This window comes from Talpa occidentalis, unplaced genomic scaffold (genome assembly GCF_014898055.3).
Source record: "Talpa occidentalis isolate TD23 unplaced genomic scaffold, MPIMG_talOcc4v2.1 talOcc4.11, whole genome shotgun sequence".
Taxonomy (NCBI): Eukaryota; Metazoa; Chordata; class Mammalia; order Eulipotyphla; family Talpidae; genus Talpa; species Talpa occidentalis.
The window spans coordinates 30,228,423-30,252,598 of record NW_023601104.1 but is presented as its reverse complement, the minus strand read 5'-3'; the positions used below and the strand labels follow the sequence as shown (position 1 = coordinate 30,252,598).

General features: G+C 48.0%; 1 protein-coding gene across 2 annotated transcripts in view; it reads right to left on the bottom strand.

Annotated features, from left to right (window-relative positions):
* ANKDD1A (ankyrin repeat and death domain containing 1A) overlaps nucleotides 1–24,176 on the bottom strand; it is a 34,846-nt gene that overhangs the window by 942 nt on the left and 9,728 nt on the right. The window contains exons 2-14 of one of the 2 annotated variants that reach the window (XM_054688090.1): nucleotides 23,306–23,409; nucleotides 20,574–20,672; nucleotides 16,924–17,022; nucleotides 14,016–14,120; nucleotides 13,262–13,360; nucleotides 11,161–11,259; nucleotides 10,517–10,615; nucleotides 8,892–8,990; nucleotides 6,451–6,549; nucleotides 5,326–5,424; nucleotides 4,901–4,996; nucleotides 2,582–2,786; nucleotides 434–565 (exon numbers count right to left, since the gene is read on the bottom strand). In XM_054688090.1, the coding sequence (XP_054544065.1) occupies nucleotides 434–565; nucleotides 2,582–2,786; nucleotides 4,901–4,996; nucleotides 5,326–5,424; nucleotides 6,451–6,549; nucleotides 8,892–8,990; nucleotides 10,517–10,615; nucleotides 11,161–11,259; nucleotides 13,262–13,360; nucleotides 14,016–14,120; nucleotides 16,924–17,022; nucleotides 20,574–20,672; nucleotides 23,306–23,409 (1,434 nt within the window). The remainder of the gene's footprint in view (nucleotides 1–433; nucleotides 566–2,581; nucleotides 2,787–4,900; nucleotides 4,997–5,325; nucleotides 5,425–6,450; nucleotides 6,550–8,891; nucleotides 8,991–10,516; nucleotides 10,616–11,160; nucleotides 11,260–13,261; nucleotides 13,361–14,015; nucleotides 14,121–16,923; nucleotides 17,023–20,573; nucleotides 20,673–23,305; nucleotides 23,410–24,176) is intronic. The other variant, XM_037502711.2, reaches the window with a different exon arrangement.

Here is a 24,176-nt window from a genome sequence, read left to right as displayed (position 1 = left end):
ATGGCCTCAGAAATTTTAATTAACCAAATCTAACTGGTTCAACTCATATGAAGCCAGTTCTGTCCTATATGTATTAATGTCTGTGAAAAAGAAATCTAGTCTTATTCCAAGACTAGAGGGGAAAATCAAAGTATAAAAGGCAGACATGATAAAGATAAGGGTAGCAGTGGCTTTAGGACTGTGAAGGTCATAGGGATCCTCAAGGTCAAAACAAATGGGGAAACTGGAGCCAGGAGGCTCTGTGATTTACCAAGGTTCTGCCAGAGTTCCAAGAGGCAGAGCCAGGATCAGGATTCTGGAAGGCTCAGAGCCAGCTCCATGGCATGGAGGTCCAAGTAGCCCATGGAGGGCCCTGCTACATCCCAGCAGCTCCTTGAAACTCTGACCCGGGGGCCACACTGTGCTGAACAGGAGATGGGCAGGGGACCCTTACCAGCCAGGTCCCTCCGGCCAATGGCCACGAGGCCCTCGAACAGTGCCTTGCTGGGGTTTTCGCTGGCTGTGGCCACACCATGCAACCAGATGAGCAGCATCCGATGGCCGTGTTCCCGGTAGCTCTTGGTGCCTGAGGCCCACGAGGGAGAGGAAGGAAGAAGGAGCCAACCTAGATCAGTTTAGCAGAGGCAGCCCTGAACAACTATCTGTGCACGCCTTGTGTGAACATGCCCAGGTGGCAAAGAGACCAGCAGAGTCTCAGCAGGCCCCGCTCTATGCTCCAGCTAAGCACAGTCCAGAGACAGGGAGGGGAGAGTATGGGAGCAGCAGCCTCAAATAGGAAGGGGTGGGGTTCTTGTGTCAGGGACCCTAGACCCTCCCCAGTCCCAGGCTTTCAACACAACATGCTGTTGGTGTCCCATGTTTCACACCATGTGCATTCATCTCTCTGGCTGCTAGTGGCCTGGTTTACAGATGAGAACACGACTTAGAGCAGCTGGCCATGTTCCTGCTCCTGCTCCAGCGGTTCTCAGCCCAGGAAACACCTGGGAAACTTTAGCAACTACTGACACTTGGGTCCCACCCCAGGGTTCCCCATATACTCAGGTTTGGGTGGAGCCTGGACACAGAACAGTCTTAAAGCTTGCCTGGTGATTCCAAGGTACAACTGTTTGGAAGTGCCCCACCTTTAGAGCGGGTGGTGGGTTAACCCCTTATTAAGCTCTGTGACTAGGTCAGCTCTCCCAGCTGGAGACATGCACGCAGGCACAGCCACAGGGCCAGGGCAGTCTGTTCGCAACAGTCCCTGACTTTCTGTCCCTCTTGGGCCTCTCAGGCACTTCCTCACAGTGTTGCCCTGGGTATCACAGCTTCTTGGGACTGAGGTGTCTTGACCCCATTTATTCCGTAGACTTTGCCCTCTCCTATCATCTATGAACATGCTTATCTGTCATGGAGTTTACTTTGGGACTCCCTGCTCTAGTCCACTAATTAGTCTGCATATTTTTGTATCAGTTATCTCTCTGTGTTAATTATTTTAGCTTTATGAAAGGTCGAGTCTGTTTGGGTTAGACTCCCTTCCACTGTTTTTTCCCAGAATGTTCATGCTTTTATATTAAGTCCTCACTTAACATCCTTGATAGGTTCTTGGAAATTATCACTTTAAGTGAAAAGCTGTATAACAAAAGCCATCAAGTGACATTGTTTAGTTCAACATAGGTTGGGATTCATTTTTTGTCATCAACATGATAATGAATCGATGTTGAACAAAACAATGTTCTATGAGAACCTTCTCTATCCCTATTTATTTTTTCAGATGAACTGTAGGATCCTCTAGTCAAGTTTCAAACACTTCTTTCTTTGATTTGTTTAAAACTGGATCAAAGTTTTAATCTCATTTGGAAAAAATCACTATCTTATATAATACTTTTCTAGCCAGGAATACAAAATGTCATTTTACTTACCCAAGTCTTTTTTCGTAGGTCAACTAATTTTTATTATTTTACTCATATGCATCATTCATATTTCCTTTTTAAGATTTTCCAGGAGAGACACACACTGTTGTAAACAGTGTGTAAAATGCCCCTCTGTATATTTTGTACACTTATTGCTGATGCATAGGAATACTATGGTGTTTGTATATTTTATCATATAGTTATCCAGTTCATTGAATTATTTTATTCTAAGAGTTTTCCAGTTTCTTTTGGACATCTATGTATTAATTATAACATCTGAAATTAATAAATCTCTTTTCCTATTCAATATTTATACTTCTTATTTCTATTTCTACTTCACTCCTGAGTGGCAGGGTGGACTTTTCTAAATAGATGTTAAATAATAGTGGCAACAGCTGCACCTCCTTTTTTACAAGGGATTCCTTTACTTTAGTGTGTGGATGGTGGGTATCAGCATAGACTGATTCATAAAGAATGTGAAGTTCACAGGTCAGAGGGAAGGGACAGGCAAAGGACACAGCATGTGCAAAGGCTGAGCCCCAAAGGAGCACACAGTGTGTGGGAAATGGCACATGTTTGGTGAGGCTGGGCTGTGGGCTGCACAAGACTTTTTCCTGGAAACACAGGTATGAACCAGTGCTCCCATCCCTCCAGCTGCTGGTTGCTCTGGGGTGGGAGAGGCAAGGCTGTACCTGTCCACTGTTGCTCAATGGCATGGACGTGGGCCTCGGTGAACTCCCAGCAATATGCCAGCTTCTTCCACTCATGGGACCGCAGGTACCTGGAGGCCAGTCGCCACAGCACAGAGCGGAGCTGCTGTGTTTCCTGCTGGTGGTCCTGCTTAAAGGTCAAACTCTGCCCAGAAGGGTCACTGGGGTCTCTGCACATGGGGTGGTCCTGTGGGGCAGATGCCAACAAGTATAGAACTGCCTGGGGAAAATCCCTGCCAGGCTCTCCCCTGTGAGCCTGGACCAGGAACTAGTATCATCCTGGGCCTGGGACTTAGTGTCCACTACTCTGGTTTCTGACTCTGTGACTAGACTGACCTCTGGAACCTGAGCTGCTCACCCTGTTCTTCCATCCAGAACGCCTTCTCTTGCTTCCCTGCCCCTCAACCCCATTGCCACAGTCCAAAGACCACTTACACGCCACCACTTCCAGGAAGCCTTCCCAATTCCTCTCCTTTCTCTGTGTACCAATCCCAGCATAGGTGTCAGAATGACTCAGCAGCTATGGCTAAAATCAGGCAAGGCAAGAACCAGGCACTGAATTTGCTGGATCCAAACAAATAGTGAAGGGCAGTTGACAGAATTTTTCTATACAAAGCAGGTGCTAAAATGAGAAGTTATGAAATAATTATGTAATAGCGTAAATCAAACCCACAGAAGATTAAGTGAGCCCCTCTAGAAGATGTGGGTGCAATTCTGATGGTTAGAAAGCGCAGGCTGAGAAAAATCGCTATGGCCATACAGCTCTGAATCTGATATCGGGGTCAACAGTGCCAAATCAGTCCTGTGAGATGACCGGGGAGCTTGGCTGTCACCTGGGCTGGTAAAAACCACTTCCCTAGAACAGTGTTCTCAGCCTTGTCTGTACTTTGGGATCATCCCGGGGCTTTAAGAACTGCTAATGCTTGGCCCTAACCCTTCTGACTGTATTGGTCTAAGGATGGGGAAAGAGGATTTGTGATTCTAATATGCACCCCTGCCTTTAATGTTGAGAACTTTCTAAGCCTGAGGTGGTTTAGAATCAAACACAGAGATGAATCAGTTCATCAAACCTTGATATTAATATTTTGGGGTTACATTTAGGAGTAACCTGCTGTATGCCAAGGGGTTGTAAAGCTTACAAGAATCTAGTATATCAGTGAAAGAGAATAGCTTTGATTATGATTCCTATTGAAATTTGTTTTCAATTGATTCTGGAAAAGTGATTTTTTTTGGAGATGTATAAGAGAATTTACTAAGGTTGTAAACAACATTGGAATGTTTAAGATATCTGAGACTCATTTTATCTACAGATTTAATTTTTTGGACTCACTAAGATAATTTAAGGATTCAGGAAATATTTTAGATGCTAAAAATTAAATTATATGAAATTTATTCACACAGTTTAAAAAGTTTAAGATCGTTTCAGACATGGAAACAAACATTAATCAAAAGGCTTCCTTGGCAGTGACTGTTAAAATTTACTAGTATATAAATAGATTTTATAATCAAGATTTATAGACAAATAATATGAATTTAAAAGTTTAAGGAAAACTAGATTTTTAATTTATAATTTAATAAACTCAATGTTACTTTTTACAGCTGAAGGTGAAAACTATTTTCTGTATATAAAAAAAAAAAAATCTCTCAAAGCAGCTCTCCTGCCCACCTCTGACTATGCACGTGTTTCTTTTCACAAGCCTTACTCCTTTGCAAATCAGGAGCAGTTGCTCTCCTGCTCACCTATGACTAAGCAGGTGCCTCTCTTTTTCTCCTTTTCCTAATAAACTTGTCCTTTTAAAATGTAAAATAAAAAACCTCTCAAAGACAATAAAAATGTCCCTACCTACCCACATTTGCTGACAATTAGATCAGCAAAATGCTGGTCTTACATTCTGCTACTCCTCTTTCTAGTTCTACAGCAGGTAAAACTAATCAATCCCTGCAGCTTTCTTCCCAGATAGAAAAAGTTGCCTGAACACTACACCTCAAGCAGCATTTCCAATCACCTGGAGATGGCAGTGAAATAGAACCAAGTTACCATTTCTTTATTCACTCTCGCATGCATGCATGCACTCATCCATCAACTAGGAACGACAGCAGTGTCTCCAAAAGCTTCAGTGTGCTTAGGGCACTGACCATCTCCAGATCCTCACAAACAACCCTGGTGCTAGGGAGGGAGGGAGTATCACTCCCTTGAAAAGGGAGGGGCACCTGAATTGATTAGGGTTGGGCCTCCAAACTAGCTACTCTAGGATCCAAGGTCACTTCCCTTCCAAAACGGAAAGACCCAGTGCAAGGTACCTTCTCCCATCTGTAGAATCGATCAGCTTTTATGATCATGTCCACCAGGCTGACATGGTTGCTGCGGGCGGCCACTGCCAGGGCAGTTTTCCCTTGCTGTAAGAGAAGGTTAGCCAGAGTTTCTACAGGAGGAATGAAGCGTGGTTTTTAACACTTACTACAAACCATGAAACAGAAGACAACCACATCACAGCCCTAGACTAGGATTGGGGTGGGCTAAGGTTGAAGGACCTTGGAGGAGGCAGGGTAAAGTGGTGGAGGGTCATGAAAGCTTCGTGGAAGAGGCTGCATTTGAACTGGTTTATGAAGAATAGGAGATTTTGAACACTTTAAGAGCAGGAGGCAATTGAAGAGCAGGAGGCATTTGGATCAGGGTCTCTGGCAAAGAGAGAGCCATGAAAGTTCAAAAGGGAGGTTGATTGCACCTTATCTTTCAGGCTTAAGTTAACGCCAGCGACGAGGAGTATCTCTGCTATGTCCTGCCAGGCGTGTTCTGCAGCAAGATGGAGGGGCGTCTGCTGCCTCTGGAGAAGAAGCCAAGGAGATAGGTAAGCAGAAAAGCTTGTAAAGGGGACCCATGGCTCCAAGCCAGGACAGGACCAAGGTGGGCACATTCCCAACCGGGACTTAAAGTTTCTCTTAAGAAGTTATGGGGGAGGGTTAGCTGTGTTTAATAATAAACATAATACTCAACAGAGAAAACTTGATAAAAATAAAAAAGTAGAAAGAGAAACAACAAAATACCACTAGTTAGCCCATCTAATTCAACCTCCATAATGATTCAGGTATATTTCTTCTAGTTTTTTCTTTAATGCAAAATGTTTTTAGTTTGTTGGCTTTACGTATTTGAGATCTTCATATATATATACCTCTGTCTCTATTTTTCTACCTAACGTATTATTTTCTACATATTGTCAACTCTGATAAACCCATTTTTAATTAGCTCCATAATAGTTTCTGCACTGTCATTTACCTAATCACTTCTTTATTATTAAATATCTGGGCCATTTTCAAACTGAAGACTGATAAACAATGCTGCAGTGAATATCTTTGTTTATGAGCTTCTGTATATTTCTTGAGGTTCAATTCTCAGATCTGCAAAGATTGATCATTTTAAAGGTATCTGCTATGTTCTGCCAGACTGCTTTCCACCGCTTGTGTCTGTGCGTGTGCCAGCACTGAATCCCACCTGGTGGGGCTGGTTGTGGGGACAGGGTTTAAAAGGACTCCTGACTGATCATAACTTCAGGCCTCAGAGATCTCTTGTTACACGAGACTGTCCCAGTTATCACTACCCTGAAAATCTTCCCTAAGGAGAAACAAAATCAATGAAAGGCAAGGTGGAATGTAGGAAGATGTGCTCTATATACCACGGCAAACACTTGGAAATGACCCAAATATTCAAAATAGAGGCACGGTTAATACAATGAAAACTATCTTCAACAGATATTCAAAAAGCTTTTGATAAACTAAAACCCGAAAGTCCTGCCAGTTCTAAAAGGGTGCCCAGAGGACTCCAGGAAGCCCAGGTGGTTTCTGTAACCACTTACATTGTCGGTGGCATCCAGGTCACTGCCAGCATCGATGAGGAGCTCCACCAGGGCGGGGAAGTTGTGCCTCACTGCCAGGTGCATAGGAGAAGCGCCCTGCTGGGAGGGGAGCCGCACAGGTCAGTCACTGGGGCATCTTAGGACTGTCCAGCTGTAGGCTGGTACTGGGGAAGGAGAGGTTGAAAGAGTTCTGGGTTTGGTTCTTCTTGATTCTCAGTTGTCATGGGTGGCCTGAGGCATTTACCAACACCAAGCCTGAAACCTGGGAGCCAAAAACTGATGTTCAAGGTAGGCAGGGGCCTGGAGACTTAAGCTTGAGGGCTTGCTATGCCAGGAACTCAGTGTGTGATTTCAGGGAAGTATATATATATATATACTTATATATATATATACTTATATATATATATACTTATATATATATATATAAGTATATATATAAGTATATATATATAAGTATATATATATAAGTATATATATATATATGTATATATATATATATATATATATCTTGTGTATGAACTTCCATATATTTCTTGAGGTTCAACTCTCAGATTTGCAAAAACTGAGCATTTTAAAAGTATCTGCTATGTGCTGCCAGACTGCTTTCCACCATATGTATGTATGTGTATGTATATATGCGTGTAAAAAAAAAATTCCGGGCCTCCCTGGTGGCACAAGTGGTTAAGTCTCAGCACTATCAAGATATCACCAGCCACTGGGGCATGAGTTTGATCCCTGGCCAGGAAGCTGACCCACATGGCACAGCAGACCTCTCCTGTCTCTCCCACCGGTCCCCTCAGCAGTGTATTTCATAGATCTGCCTGTTCTGCTCCCTACTCTTTCTCTGGTGAATCCACTTACCCCCTGCACCTCTGGATTATACCCCAATTCTTGTATGCATAAATAAATAAATCTTTTAAAAAATTCCAAATGTGGAACTATTTATATATTTTTATATATACATACATGCATATATGATACAACTATTATATTTATATATTATACATATATAAGATAATATTGGTATATAAATTATATGTTATATATATATTTATTTTTTTAAAGATTTATTTATTTGTGCAATCAAGAACAGGGGTACAGGCCAGAGGTGTGGGGGGGAAGGATTCGCCAGAGACAGAGTGGGGAACAGAACAGGTGGAATGACTGAAATACACTGCTGAGGGGAGCAGCAGGCGAGTCAGGAGAGGTCTGCTGCACCATGTGGGTAGCTCCCTGGCTGGGGATCAGACTTGTGCTGCAGTGGCTGCAGACAGCTCCATAGTGCTGCGACTTAACCCTTTGTGCCACCAGGGGGATTCCCTATATTTATAATATGTATAAATATTGATAATTCCACATGTGGAAGTATAAATGTAGAATAAATTCCTAGAAGGGCACATATATTTGCACTTTTGGTGTCAAAGGGCACATGTATTTGCAGTTATTATACACATTGCAAATTGCTATCTATGAGAGCAATGCCAATTTATACTTATTCCAGTAATATATGATGTTGCCTACTTCCCTACGGCTTTATCAACATATTGGCAAAACTTCTGGATGGGCAAAACTTCAGTCTGCTGAGTGATTAATTGTATCTCCAAGAAGTATTAGTTTGTATTTCTCTCTTTTTTTAAAGATTGATTAATTGATTGATTGATTGATTCACAGAAGAACTGGGGTGTAAGCCAGAGGTGTGTGTGGGGGGGTAAGAGGATTCACCAGAGACAGAGTGGGGAGCAGAACAGGCAGATTTACTGAAATACACTGCTAAGGAGAGCAGCAGGAGAGACAGGAGAGGTCTGCTGCGCCATGTGGGTTAGCTCCCTGGCTGGGGATTGAACTCAGGCCACTGCAGTGATAGCTTGATAGCATTGCAACTTAACCCCTATGTCACTAGAGAGGCCCCCCTGTATATGCTTCAGTCATTTTCCTCTTGGGTTATTTTGAATTTTATAATTATTTGTAGAAACTCTATATATATTAGAAAGATTCTGCCCTTTATCCTTGAATCTACTTTATCATTTATCTTTTGACCTTGCTTTTAGTCCTTTTGCTAGATAAAATGGCCTTTATTTTTTATATAATTAAATTTATTGATCTTTTCTGGTAGATGGGTTTAGGCCAACCTCCTCTACCCCACTTTCCTCTTTCATGGTGTTCCTGGTTATTTTGAATTTCAATTGTTCAAAAGAAAGATAAATAGACAAAGAAACTTGTTATATGTGTGACTCATGCCTTGCAGTAATCTGGGAGGAAAAACAAGCTGGATTTCTAATTCTGTTCCACTGAAACTTACTTAATTCTCCTACTTGCTCCAGGTTGCTCCAGCAACCCTGGTCCTGACCCCAGCCCACCCCATCTCTCCCTACTGTGCTTCATCAGTGAGGTCATGGAAGACTGTAGTGGAGACCCCCTTCATTACAGGTCCCCACACTTACATGGTCAGCCACATTGGTGCGGCCTCCTGCATGGATAAGGGCCCGGGCCACGTCCTCTGAACCACTGAGGGCTGCATAGTGGAGGCAGCTCTGCTTTTTCTAAAGGAAACAGGCATTACTGCAATGCCCTAAAGATCCCTCAAAATGGAATTTACAAAGCACTTTGGGATTGGTTATTCCAACTCCCCCTCATAGCCCCACACACCAGCCCTACCCCTGGACTATCATCCCCGTTAAATTCTGAAGCTGGAGAAACCAGTCACTTGCCCAAGCCTGGTGACTAGTAAAAGGGGCTCACTATGACCTCAGGCTTTTCCTCATCTCCTATCACAAACTCCGGAATAGAGACCAAAGCCCGCACAGTTCCTCGCTGGTAAAGCCACAAAGGTACAGACTAAGGAGATAGTTTTCAAAAAGAGGCAGATGAGATTTGCCAGTGCAGGCCAAAGCCCACGTGCATGCCCACCCATCTGGAGCTGGCCTGGGTGTGCCCAGGAGAAAGGGAGCAAAGAGCAAGCCCATGCAATGGAAGGACACTGGACCCCTGAGCAGCTCCTTCCCTCTCCAGGCCTTGCTGTCGCCCCAGGCCTGGGTTGTAATCCCCACCTTCCAGGGGAAGTCAGCAAATGAAGTGCTTTGTGGCTCTAAGGCATCATTCACATTTAAGAGAGCTTGGTGGTGGTTCTAGTAGATTTGTATTTGTCATCTTGCTATGCACTTTCTCTAAGTCTGCCGTCTTTATTCGTCTTCTCCTGGACTCCTTTTGTGTTAAATACTTGCAGCAGTCCATTTTAATTCATCTGCCTTTTTAACTATGTTTTCGCTTTTTATAAAATTTGTGTTATAATACTAAAATACGGAACACATAGAGGATATCAGATCCTGAAAGCATCCAACCAGCCAAGATTGTTTGAAACTGTCTGAAAATTAAAAGCAAAACAAACTGCCTAAAGAAAGGTCATGAACCCTTTTCCCAGGACACAGAAATTTCAATGGCCAAACAAGGAGCACAATGGTAAGAGAGAAAGAGGCCTGTCCCAGAGTCCCACGCAGCCCCAACTCTGAGGACTGGTGTGGCCCCTGCACAGGTGGCTTCCATGTCAGGAGGGGGGTGGACCCTACTCTCTGGGCAAACCCTCCAGGCCATGAGTTCTGGATTCAGGGGAATAGACTCAGTTTTGCTTCTTACCAGCTTGTGACTTGGGGAAATCACCAAACCTCTCTAAGTGATGGTTTCCTCATGTGTAAAATAGGTCATATTTCTCTGAAGTATGACTCTAAAAGGGTTTGTGAACTATTAAGTACCCAAAAATATGAAGCACTAGTAAGTACTGAGCTCTTATTATGTCCTGGCATTTGTGCTAAGTATTTAATTCTCATAGCAATGTAAAAAGGTAGGTATACATCATTCCCATTTTATAATTGGGAAAAAGGCTCAGAGAGGTTAAGCAACTTGCCTATGGTCACAGAGCTTAGCAGCGGAAAACCCAAGACCTAAATATGGGCCTGTGTCTCATGGCCCTTGTTCACAAAACATTCAGGAGCCACTGTGACTGTTGCAATGTGGCTGTGGCTCAGCAGCCAACTGACAAGAACAGATGTCAAATGTGGGGGGGCCTGGCTACCTGGGTGAGGGCATTCACGCTGCTCCCAGCCCTGAGGAGAAGCTGCACACACTCAGGGTGGATCTCTTCAGCAGCCATGTGCAGGGCAGTCAGGCCTTCCTGAAAACACACGGGGAGAGGTACAAGGATTCCGGGAGGCAGACGTGAGAACCCAGGCGAGAAGACCCCTCTTGTGCCACAGCTGCAGGGCTCTATGAGCTCTCCACTGCCTGCTGCAAGGACCATGACCTTGGATGTGTGTGGTTCCCTGAATCACTTTGTGGGGCACATGGTACATTCACTTCCCTCCTCCCCACTCTGCTCATGTTTTCCTGGCCCTCCAAGCACTTTCACCCCTGCTCTCTGTGTATTCCCTCCTGCTCCAGGAAGTCATCCTTGGCCATCCTGGTCACCCTTCTTTGAACATACATCGCATACATGATTTCCTGTGCGTGACTTCTTGGCAATCCATCATGCCAAGACCCCCTCTAAGCCTGGAGTTTGGTGTTGCTGCTTATCTTTTCCTGGTGGACTGTTAGTCCAGGGACATGTCCTCAGCTTCCTGGCTTCAGGGTCTCTAGCAGGAGCAAATCAGGCTGCAGGTCCTTGGAGACAGGGAGCTAGTGAGGGCCACTCATCTCTGCATCCCCCAGGTGGTGACTCACTGCGTTCTGTTCCTCCAGTTCCAGCCCGATGTCCACAAGTCGCTGCAGCACAGCCAGGTGGCCCTGGCTGGCAGCCAGGTGAAGGGCTGTGTTCCCCTCCTGCAGGGAGACAGGCTTTGAGAGGCTGGCAGAGTCACAGATCCTCACGGACACCAGGAACCAATGGAGACATCCCCCATTTTGGACATGGAAGCTGAAGTCCAGAGAGGAAGCAGCATGCCCAGGGTCACACAGTAAGTCGGTGACGAGCTGCAGCCTGCAGGCTGGGCCAAGACCACCCTAGCCCTGAGAATGTGGCAGAAACCACAAGTGCTGGTCTCTTTTTCCTTACAATTAAAGGCAGACACAGCAAACAACAAGCAAAAATTCCTACTGCCCAATGCCAGTCCCTCCTCAGAGATCCCAGATCCATCCCCTGCACCCCCTCCACTGCTCAAGGCTATGGTCCCAGGGACTCTATGCTCCCTGGGCTCCCTTGTTCCCAGGCAGCTGTGCAGCCCTATTGCTGGCCTCCTTCATCTTTGTCCCATGTGTTAGCTTCTCATTGAAGAGTGTGGTCCACCCTGACCATGTTACTTCAAACTGAAACTATTCCCTGTACTCCTGGCCCTCTTATATTGCTAGACTTTTCTTTTTCTTTCCTCCCCTAGCACTGATCACCTGACACACTCTAACCTGCTTGTCTGCTATGCTTATTGTTTGTCATCTGACCCCTTTTGGAGAACTTTAGCACCACAAGGCAGGGATATCTGTCTCTTTCATTCTTTGAAATTTCCCCAGGAGCCTAGAATAGGGCCCAGGACATGAGACAGGCACTCAATGACATTTGCTCAGTGAGTCAATGAAGTGATGGAAGCATGAAGTCTCTGTGACCACAGAGACATGAAGGAAGTACGTGAACATGGCGGGGGGGTGGGGCAGCACATGCCCCCGACTAGCAGGGCTGTAGAGACAAGGTAGGCTATCTTCCTTCTGGCCTACAAATATCCACATCCTGCCCTTTGAAGCAGCAGATGGCACAGACCCCAATGTGGGCCCTTGAACTCTGCCTAGGCAGGCAGAGGGCTCAAGGGCAGGAGAGCTGGGCAGAAAGCCTCTTCCCTCCATCTACAGGCATTCCCAAACTCTCCCCCTCTGTAAGGCCCTGCTGCATCTTGACATTCCCAGTGGAATTAATCGCTCTGGGCTCTCAAAGCCTCCCCACCACTGTAGCCCCTCTGGCTTGACATGTGTTGTCACCGGTTCTGACAGGTCTGCCACCTTAGCAGGCGGGGATGAGAGGGTGAGGGGGCAGGAGTCACACCACCTTCAGTGGCCCAGAGCCTCAAAAAGCTAACTGTGCCCTACCTCACGTGCAATTCAAGTGAAAATACTTTGTCTAAAAATACAAAACTCAACAAAAACGCACAAATTTAGAAGCATCTCTCTAGAATTTCTGATTGCAAGATTCTGGGCAAGAGCATCAAAGCTGGGCAATTCTAGGTGCTCCTGATCCCCTGGGGTCCTGAGTACAATCACTTCTGCTTCCTGAGTAGTTGTGTCCTGGCAGGGGCTGCTCTTTACCCCTCTGTCCTCACTCTGTGCTGGCTCAGAGCACAACCTGCTCAGCCCAATTACAGTACGAAGCAAATGAGCCTGATGTGATTCTCAGGACCCAATTCAACCTTTTCACACTGAAAGGATAAGTGTGGACAAATTCAGCACAGACTCCAAGGGCTCAGGGCCCCAGGAGGGAGCCTGGAGAGGGGGAGGAGAGAGGAGGAGGCATCAGGATGCAGGTTCCGAACCCAGCTTGACCTTTGTCTTGCTGTGTGGCCTCGGCCAAAGTACACCGCCCCCCCCCCCAACCTCAGATCAGAGCTCTTTACCAGCACTGCGCCATTGAGATCCTTGAGTAAGAAACTGTGTCTTGGGCATCATGAGACAACCTATGGCTTGTGCTTGAAAATCGCCTGCTGGATCAATAGCCGACACTCTGGACTTTCAGTCCCCTGCCCTTCTAGCACGCTGGAGTCAGAAGTAGGCATAGGTGAGCTGCCAGTGCCCACCCTGGTCAGGAGCCCAGAGCCCGGTCTTCCTCTGGGAGCCCCACTCACAGTACCTTGTCCTTGGCACCATGGTCACAGCCAGAGCCCACAAGGAAGTCGAGAGCATCCAGCTGCCCGTGCTCGGCAGCCCGGTGGAACGCCGTCCTTCCCAGCTGACGGGGAGAAGAGAGTGAACTTCCACGTGCTGCCTACCTGGCTTCTGTTCCCCAACCTTCTGGGCTTGCAGTGGTCTCTCCTGCTTCAGGCACTGTCCCCTCACCTCGCCCCACACACCCTCTCTGGAAAAGCTCAGACCCGACTTCCCAACCAGAGCCACTTGGTGGGGTCCCTCCCCGCACTGAAACCCTTTTATAGTCCCATGCTGCCTGACGAATGTACAACAGATCCCTTAGAACTGGGGGTTAGGCTCTCTGTGAGGGGTCTCCAGCTGTCCCTCTGGCCCTTACTCCTAAGATTTCGATCCACCAGATCTCACACCTCTAAGGCTCTAGTGATGTTCTCTCCTCCATTTGGAATGCACACCCCCGCCCCCTTCCCAACATTCGCAGCCAAATCAAATACAGTCACCAAATATCACCTCCTCCAGGAAGCAGAAAGCAGTGGCTCCCCTCTCCAACCAGTCTAGGCCTCGCCTTAGCCTCTCTCTGCCTGTGTCCAGCTTGCTAGGACCCTAATGCCCCTCTGGCCAGGCAGCTCCCTAAAGCAGGGTCCAGTCTGCACTCTCATAGTTCCAAGAGTCACTCCCAGGATGGGCAGGGGGAACACCAGGCCCAATGGGGTGGTCAAAGAGCCTTGAGGCATCCTCACCTGGTCCGTGCGGTCCAGGGCCACATCCTCCAGGTCCTCCATGATGAACGCCAGCATGGGCACATGGCCTTTTTGGGCTGCACAATGCAGTATGGTCAGGCCGTCCTGGAAACAAGCCCAGGGTGGCCCCTGCAGTGAGGGGAGGCCCTTCTCAACTCTGCCGGTCTCCCGAACAGTGAGTGTTTGGGATCCAGTGTTTTGGGACATAGCTTTCCCATGGAAACTGAAAAATGGGGGTGGGCTCCTGGGATAATGGCAAGTGCCCACTCAGCCTCACAGGTGCTGGCAGGGATCAGGACGCCAGAGTTCAAACCCTAGCCCGGGATTTATCGCCTATGATCTTGGGAATGTTATCTGTACCTTTAAGCCTCCATTTTCTCATAGGCCAAGTTAGATTATAATCCCTGACTATTATCCTATTGCTGGGTGACCAAGAGGACTGGACGTCTTTGCCTGCAGGAAAGTATCTTATAAACTAAAGTAGGGTGGAAGGATTTAAGATGAGGTTATACAGCACTAATCTCTCCCAGAACATGCCCCATAGAACATTGTTGCGAAGGTTCTAGCCTCTGCTTTCCTGATACAGCTGCAAATGAGAAAGGAAATGGCAGAGCCCACTGTCTGTCACCAGAAGGTGACCTCCTGACCTGGGAGGAGAGCAGAGAGCAGCGTGCTCTGGATGGACTAGGAGAGAAGTAGCCTGGGTGAGAGAGAGAGGCAGAAAGAAGGTCTCTGGATCCAGAAGCAACATTTAACTGGGGAAGGTAGTAAATCCTATGTTTACTGCCCAGGGCTCCTACCTTGACTTTGTACCCGAGTTAGATTGCAGCACTGATTTCCAATTAGATTTCACTGCCAATGAGTCATAAAGAGCAAAAGAATAATGTACATCTTGGCAGTGGTTTGGGTTACCCCAGAGTAGCACCTGTCAAATCTCAGTGAATATAAATGTGAAATCTGTGTATTTCACTGTATGTAAAGAAATTCAACTCCAGCCAACATGCATATGCTGAAGAGCGGCATACTGATGTCTGTGATTTATTTTGAAATACATCACTAAGTTGAAAATACAAATTTATAAAGAATTCTAAAAACTCCTCAATGAGAAATTAAATGACCCAATTAAGATATAATTTGAATCCCAAATAAGATATCTATATGGATGACAAAAGCTATCTGACATCATCGTGGAGATACACCCTAAAAACCACAATGTTTCTAACAATTGAGTTTGAAAGGGAAAAATGCTACCAAGCCAGTGGACACAGCTGGCTCACACCACTCTACCCAGGTGATCAAGTGTGATACTGTGATATATTATAGAAAGAGATTATGTTTCATCTTCATCCCATCCCTGTCGTAGAGCTCTTCTCGGTAGAGGTGTCTTTTGTTATGCTAATAAAGTGACGTGGGCTGCCCCCAGGTAAGTAAGGATGGAGGCTGGTTGCTAGGGGGACCAACTCAGGATTAGAGGCTTGGAGCTTTCAGTCCCACCCCCGGACCTCCAACAAGGGAAGAAGGGCAGGAGTTTGAATCAATCACTAAATGTCGAGGATTTCATTAACTGTGTCTATGTAATGAAACCTCCTTAAAAAGGAAACAAGAGCACAACCAATGTGCCAGGGGCCCCAGACCTCACGGAGACAGACGCTCTTTGTTCAGGACCTGGGCCTGTGTATTTCTTCATCTGGGTTGATTTGTATCCTTTAATATCCTTTATAATAACCAATAATCTAGAAGTAAACTGGCTTCGTGGGTTCTGAGAACCACTCTAGCAAATTAATCAGACCTAATGGGTCACAACAGAGGTAACAACCTAGACTTGCAGTTCGCATCTGACGGGGTCTGAGCCTTTAACCTAGAGGATCCGATACTATCTCCTGGTCACTGCTCAGGGACAGCTGGGTTGGTTGCTTGGTGTGTGAATAAAACACATACATATTGGAACTGGTGTCACAACTGGATGAAGGTAACATCACCAGAAAAATCATGTTGGTCTCATGCCCCTGACAGGAGGCAATGAAAAGGCCGCATGCCCTTTGGGGTCTTAGTCCTCAAATTCCATAACCCAGGCTCAAGATGGTGAAGGAGGAGTTTGGTAAATGGTCCTCTGCTCCTACCCACCACACAGCCAGGAGGGAGGCAGGGCACGGCTGGAGGGAGGAGAAGGCCCACCTCCCTCTCATTTAATCTTTATGCTTTGAAGGTGCTACTTTGGCTTCTCTTATGTTTTTTTTTTTTTTAAAGATTTATTGATTGATTGATTTATACATACATTCATACAAGCACTGGGAACAGTCAGAAGGGTGGGAGGGTGAGAGAATTCACCAGAGCCAGAGCAGGGAGCAGAGCAGGCAGAAGGACCGAAGTACACTGCTGAGGGGAGCAGCGGGCGGCAGGAGAGGTCTGCGCGCCATGTGGGACCCTCCTCCTGTGGCCGGGGAGCAGCTGGGGATCAAACCGGCGCTGCAGAGGCTGCGGGCAGCTTCGCAACCCAGCGCTCAACCGCTGTGCCACTGGGGAGGCCCTCTTATGTTTTTTTTTAAAAAAAAAAAAAAAAAAAAGGCTGGCCGGAGGGCTGGGATTATCTCAGTGTTGCAGAACTGTAAAGGATGGGGTGCGGGGGCGGGGGGGCATCAGAAGAAGGAGGCTTTTGATGCTGATGGTAAAGGCACCCCTAGACCCTTCTGCCAGCACCCGTGGAAGCAGTGAGGGTACCAGCTACACAAGGCTGAGATCAGCTGGGTTTTCAAGAGGGTTCTCAGAGGGCTAGGGCACGCTGAGCAGGCAGAGGTACTCGGAGGCTGGGGAGCAGGCGGCAGAGGTGGAGACGGCCTTGTGTAGTTGTGGAAAGGGGACCCAGAGGATCAACCACAGTGGGGAATGAGCGTGCCCGCTGAGGCCTTACCTTGTTCTCACAGTGGATCTTGGCCCCAGAGTTTACCAGGATCTGGAGGATCTGCAGGTGGCCAAACCAGGCAGAGAGGAGAAGCGCGTTCATCCCAAACTGGAGGAGAGGCGGTGGGAGGAGGTAGGGGAACATGAGAAGGTGGGCCTGGGCCCAGGCCCGCACCTGCATAGTAACATCATACAGACTGTTGGGGCCACCCAGTCCAAGGAGCTCGGGACGCCTTTAAATTCAGGAATTTAAAGGCCAGCACTATCTTAAAAATAGCTGCTATCAACAAAATGAAATATTTATAAAAACTGGACATCATTAATAAATGAAGAGAGGTTTTTGAGGTTAGGATGAAATGGGAGGGGAGAAAGTGTTAAAGGATGTGTCAAAGGGGAGAAAGTGTCTAGGGGGTGGTGATGAGGGGGGAAAAGAAAGAAATACATCACAGCACAACAAATAAAGCCATGCAGCAGAGTCCTAACACAGACCCATGCATCTGGGAAACAGTATTTCAGAGGTGGAATTACAGATTAATGGGAAAGATCTATTTAATTAATAAATAATATATCCATATATACCATATGTAACAGTATTGCAAACTTTTTTTGCAAAATAAAATTAAAAAATGACTTAGCTGCCATCTACTCTCACCATCATTTCATGAAAAAAGGTCATTTTAACACACACAAATGAGGAATCTCAGAATATGACCCTTCCAAGTACAGCTTGGTGAAAAGCACACTACATTGTTCTGATTTTCCAAGGCTGGTAAAGACCTCATCTCAGGCTGGTGTTTGAGAAACAACTGTTTGATTCCTTACAGAACAGCCCTCAGGGAGATGGCTTATGTCTGCACTGCAGGACCTCTCTGCCTCAGCCTTACGACAGCGCCCTGCACAGTCAGACACCGCTCAGCTCACCCTTGGAAAGTCCCTCCTTCGGCAGCACTGAAATTGGCAGCCCTTTGCCCTTTCTCCACCCACATGCCCTTTGAGCAGGCCTTCCTGCTGTGGTGGCCCAGCAGGACACTCTCCCTCAACAGCTGGGAAGTACTCCAGGGTCACTACAGCCCCTTCACTGACCTCAGCTCTCAGGAGATTCTGTATCCTGAGGGCAGACATTGCTCCCACTTCCCCTGATTCCTCCCTTCCCTGTGAAGAGCACCCTCAAGATTCCAAATTCCCTTCCCTGGATGCAATGCCAGCCAGGTGCCCTCCTGGGCATGGTTTCCTGCCTTCTTGCCTTGGATGTGGTGGTATCAGGTGGTACAGGCTTGAGTAGAACAGAGGCCTGGGGAAACATCACCCCCTTTGGCCTAGTGGCTGTGCTGTCCTCGCCCAGTCTGGGGCACCCTCAATGAGTATAAGTCAGGTGTTCATTAGGCCAGAACATACTTTCTGCAGAAACAGGGTCATGTGTGATTCCAGGTCCCTGGGTGAGGCCTGACAGAGACACAAGGTGCCCACAGTATGGCCTCATTCTGGCAGCCAGAGAATCTCCCCACAGAAATAAGAAGCAGACCTGCTTTGGGCAAATGCTCCTTATCCCAGCTGAGAGCAGAAATGCAGAATCCACCTCAAGATGAGGCAAAGGGTCAGTGTTTCCCTAACCTGTCCCATCCTCAGCACCTCCAAACTGCCTGGGTCCTAGGAATGGGTGGGTTTCTAGTCCTGAATCTGACTCAGTTTCACAGCCTGGACCTGGTCAGGGGCCCTCAACCCCATGACTGCATGGAACATCTAGTTCATGCCCACCTCCCAATGGCTCCTTGAAGAGCTTCTGTGAGGAAGTCAGGAAGAGGGTCTCAGTGATCGGCATCAGGATTCCTCTGAGGAACAGAACTACATTTGGGTTAAAGCTCTGATAAGTGGTTGGGGTGAGAGGGGAAACCCAGAAAGAGCTGACTGATGGGCAGGCACCTGAGCCTCCCAAGAGTTTGACAGCCCTGCTTTAGAAATGGACAGGAATTTGGTCAGGGAGGGGATACAAGCAAGGGCAGTATTGAAGGGGGAGGGGCAAAAGACTGAGGCCAAAACAAGGAGAAAGCCAAAGGACTTTAAAGAATAGAATGTCAAAGATAGAGTTTTAGAAATTTTATGTTGTTTTCATGTGATTTCAAAAACCTCGTGTGAATGGGTCCTTTCTGGAAACTGGGGAAAGAACCATGTTAGGGCTGAAGCCAGGATAAAGACAAAGGACTGTTTGCAAAATGTCAAGAAGACAGTAAAAAGACAGACTGAGCAGAAACTGCAAAGAAGAGCCAGCAAGGACCAGGAGAACTTAAGTCCTTCCTCCTGAAATCCAGTCTGTAGAACTAGAGCTGGTCTGGGCCCAGCACTGGCTCAGAGCTCTACCCCCAGTAGCACATCAGTAACTGTGGGCTGGGTGGATGCGGGGGAGAAAAAGCACAGGGCATAGTCCAAGGGGAGAAGCCACAGAGCCTAGGAATGAAAAGGGTCAAGTTTCAGGGCATTGGGAGGTCAGGGGAGCCAGAGCCTCCAGCTAGCAGGAGACCCAGGGCTACAGGAGTGCTGGTCCAGGAAACGCCTGGGGCCTGTCACTAGAGACCTTCCCAACAGCAGGACTGCGGCCTCCAGGGTCTCCCCCACCCTCCCGGAACTAACAGAGGCATCCCCAACAGATTTTGCTTTTCTTTCTCCTTTTTCTTTTTGGATAAATCGTCTACTTTTTAAATTTTATTTTGAATGACAGTATCCCTTCTTATTTTTCAAAATTATTTTTTGCTACTTGCAAAGGAAACAGAAAATGTATAAATTTGCTGTCTCGTTATTCTCATGTTTTCTTTTCTCACTTGGTCCCTCAAGGAAGAAATAATAGAACGCAGTGATGACAGTGCAAGAGATTCCAGTGTTCTAGTGAGAAGCTTCGACTAAAGATCCCAGAAATTCTTCTAAATGAGACCTAAGCAGGTACAAAGGGCAGATTCAGGGGTGCAGAGGCAGGAGTAGGTGTTGTTGCTTCACTCCTAGCCCCATTTGTCATCAAGTCCCTCATGCTGGGCCTAGAAGCAGAGAAGAACCAGGACAGAGCATTGCCATGGAAGCTAAGTCTCTGCAGGGAAGTTTGTGGGTTTTTTTTTTTTTCTTTTTACAAAATTTAAATTTAGACTCTTAAATGTATTCCTGTCAAATGTTATTGTCACTCAGTCCTTTCCCCAAACTTGTAGAGATAATTTTGTAGATCTTATTCTTCTTCAGTGCTCTCTCTGCAACGTGCTGCCTATTGACTTGTTAAGTAAGACTTAGTTTTCATCCAAGCAGTTGGTCCAAGTGTTCATCAGGACAGAGCCCAGTGGCCATTCCACGAGAGACCTGCCTCCTGCTGGGCCCGTTATCAGTCCCTCCAGTTATCTGCTCTGTGGCCCATATTTCTCCCTGACCACATGGTCTCACGAGGGACTGAAAAGACTCTCTGAGACCCAGAGGTCCTTAAAATGGAATGGCCTTTATGAGTGTGCAGGGAGGGTGGGATCAGGGCAGCATCCCTGACTGGCCCCTGGAGACGGACCCACGCTCACTCTGCACCTGTGTGTCTGTATATGAGGCAACCTCAGACCTCACAGACCAGGGGAGAGCCCCCATCCTGAGACAGGCAGACAGACATGCACACATGGACATGCCTCCACGAGGTGTCCCTACCGCATCCTCCTCGTCCACAGCAGCCTCGTGTTCCAGGAGCAGCCGCACAGCCTGCTCGTGCCCCGCGCCTGCGGCCCAGTGCAAGGCCACCCTGCCCACCTGCCAGAGGGAGAGGGGCCTGTGAGGACTGGCTGGCTGCCAGGCCTACCTCCCTGCTGGAACAGCTGGTCTGCAGGGTCAAGGGGTCTTACTGCTCTGGTCACAATTAGCTGGGCCCCTGGCCCTGCATGGCTCCCTCCTTCTCTACAGCAAAGGAAATGAAGGCAATAAAACACAATGTCCACATCCATTGACCCTTCCCCAAACACTTCACAGCTTCCACTGCTCTTAGGACAAACTCATAATTGTAGAGTTGTGAGGCCGGGCACTTCCCACCACTTCTCAGAAGTGCCAAACTATTTCCCTCTCTAAGTCTTTGTTCCTGCTGCTCCTGTTACAGGACAGGGAGAGGGACACCCCAGACCCTGCAAACCTGCCTGCTCTAAATAGGTTCTGCCATCTGCCGCATCAACACAAAACACATGAGACTTTAATGGGAAGGAACTTTAACACAATTAAGAAACAATACCGGAAAGGCAAAGAATATTGTTTCTAAATCAAGCACCCAAAGTTACCCGTCCCCTTGTGGGTAAAACTCCATCCAAATGGGATTGGCCCAGGGCAAGGCCCCAAAGCCTGCCACAAGTCTAAAGTACTTTCCAGTGGGGACCCACAGCAAAGGGTCAGAAACAACCAGACAAGTCTGGGAGGAAAAGAGCAAAATCAAAATCAAGATAAAAGCTGCCATTGTCACCTCCCCACGGATCTCTCACCCACGTCTGTGTCACCCAGTCCACAACCAAAAGGCAAGCGCAGTTTCTTCACGTGTCTCTCGGCTCCATGTGCCTCCTCCAGGTCTCCTTCTGGCTCCATCCTGCTTCTTTCCTTCCTCAGTCTCCTCTCTGAAAGATGCTTTAGACCTGTGGCAGGTTTTGGGGACTTGCTCTGGGCCAATCCCATTTGGGTGGACTTTTACCCACGAGGGATTGGGTAACTTTGGGAACTTGATTTAGAAACTAGATGCTTTGCCTTTCCTGTATTGTCTCCTAATGTATTAAAGTTCCTTCCCATTAAAGTCTCATGTGTTTTGTGTTGATGTGGCGGATGGCAGAACCTATTACAGCAGGCAGGTTTGTGGGGTCTGGGCTGCCCTTCTCCCTGCCCTGTAACACTCCTTCTGCTGGAAAGCTACATGTGGCCTGTTCACCAAGTCCCTGAAGGCCCTGAGTACCTGGGTTCTGTCCCCTCCTTCAGTCAGAATGGGGATGAAGCCTCCCAATCCCGCACTTCATTGTTAACCCCCCTGGCAGTTCATCATGGTCTCCCACTCTCAGAACATCTGAGTAGGCCTGGGGGGAGCCAGCCTCCCTCCCATGAACCCTCTTGCCTTCATAGATTTTTACTTGTGAGGAAACAACAAGAGGAAACACTAGTTTTCTGTGTGGTCTCTCTGGGAACCAGCTGTTCCTTCATCCTCAGGGCTTGGGCCCATGCATCTCCCTGCCTGGAACCTTCCCTTCTGCTTGAGGCACCAACAAAAATGCCACCTCCTCAGGGAGCCTTCTCTAACCCTGAAGGCAAGGCAGGTCCTCTCCCACCACACGCCCTCTCAACTCATCGCAGTGGAAGTGAACTGTTTGTGAGACACTCTGTCTAAAATCTGTCCTCTCCCATCTGCTCTGGGTCCTGCTCTGTCCCCAGCACCTAGGACAGTGCCTGAGGGGTAGGCCCTTCATACATACTTATCGATGAATGGATGAGTGAATGAATCTGGCATTAGCATCCTCATGTCCCACAAGTCCATGCTACTTGCAAGTGCTTATCTAGGAGTTTAGATGGATGCCCCTCACCAATAACATGCCCGGTCACCTAAGGTGACTGCTGCCCCTCCTCTGTGCCTGCTTTGATCTATAAACAGGACTAATATCTCCTGCCCCCTCACCTCTCCAGGGTGATTGAGGAACACCAGGAAAACCAAATGCACCAGAGACACCCTAGAATTCCTGCTACTATTTCTGAGCCCCAGGCAGACTCTGAAGACCCAGATCATACCCTGTCACTTTAGACAGAGCAGCCTCTGCTGTGGTCAGGAATCCTGCATCCAATCCTTTCAGCATCCACTGTCTTGTCACAGAGTCAGGGGCGTCTTTTCTAAGAGACTCCTGATAGCAAGAAGCGCCAAGACTTTCCCTCTGTCCACTTCTCTAGCAGGGCTGTGCCCACACATGTGTGACCTTCCCTGAGGCCGGATCTGAGGGCTGTGTCTGCCTCTCGACCTGGTCTTTGAGCCCCTGAGGCAAGCCTGGGCCTACAGCAGCCTTACGTACTCAGCGGGCAAGGCAAGACCTGAGACCAGAACACAGTTGCTGCCTCACTCATGCGCAGCCTTTCTTGATCTGAACACCTGGGCTTCTGACCACAAGCACCACTCCATCTCTGTTCCTCCAGGTGTCTGTACCAGGCTGCCTATCTGTCACCTCTAACTCCTGACCATTGACCCCCCCCACTCCCAGTTTTTGAATGGCTCCCAGGGGTTAAGGTCCCAGAGACCTTGCAACAATGTAGACAATGAAGTGCCCCCCAAGTTAGCACATGCAAATGCAGGCCCCATGATCTGTCCCTGAAGTGTGGAGGCGTCACTGTGGCACTGTCTCTATCCCGGGGCCCCAACTTGGAGAAGCGCGTTTACACACGTGGTTTCTGGCCCTGACATTGACTCTCCTCCCGATCAGCTCCTTCATCCTGCCGACGTTATTCCGGCGGGCGGCCTCGTGGAGCTGCCTCTCCAAGGGAAGCACTGGGGGGAGAAAAGGGATGTGGAATGAGAGGGGAGGGCTCCCCACACTGTATAGAGAGAAGAGGCAAACAGCCCCTCTCTGACCCTGAGTGTTTCCCAAGCAGGACTCTCCCAGCTAGGAATAGTGGCTGGGGGTGGGGGATGCCTCTCAGCCCTCTTAATATTGGGGTCAGCCCCAAACAGCTGCTTTTCCTTCTAACTCACCACACAACCAGGGCTTGGCAAAACCATAAAGAGAGGAGAGCATGAGCAAGACCATCCACAGGAGCCAGGTGTGTGCCCCTCGCCCCCTCAGAGGTGCCCAGTCATCCAATTCTCGAGGCCCAGGAGCTGCTCTTGGGCATGGGAATGGATTCATTCCCACTGGAGTCAATATGACCTCTTCCACAGCTCTGTGTAGAAGGCAGCAAGGCTCCATGGGACCGCCTGTCATGTCAGGCCCAGGTAAGCTTGTTTACCCAGCTTTGATGTCTTTATACCCTCACCTCTCTCCTCATCCCCAAATTCTAGCCAGCTTTCGCCTCCCAGCTCTGGGTGCACCCTGATCTGCCTTCGCTGTGCTCCCTTTCTGTGCTCCTCTCACCCTCATCCGGCTCCTTTATCTCACAGACTAGAGGGAACCTCAGAGCCTCCCCCACTCGCCCCCTGCCGCGGGTGGGTTCAGGGGGTTGGTAGTCAAGCCAGGAAGATTCTGCTGATGTGGCCCAGGGTGGGCAGCTCCCCTGCCCCCAAGCCACCACCATCCTGACAGCTCTTGCTTTATGAAG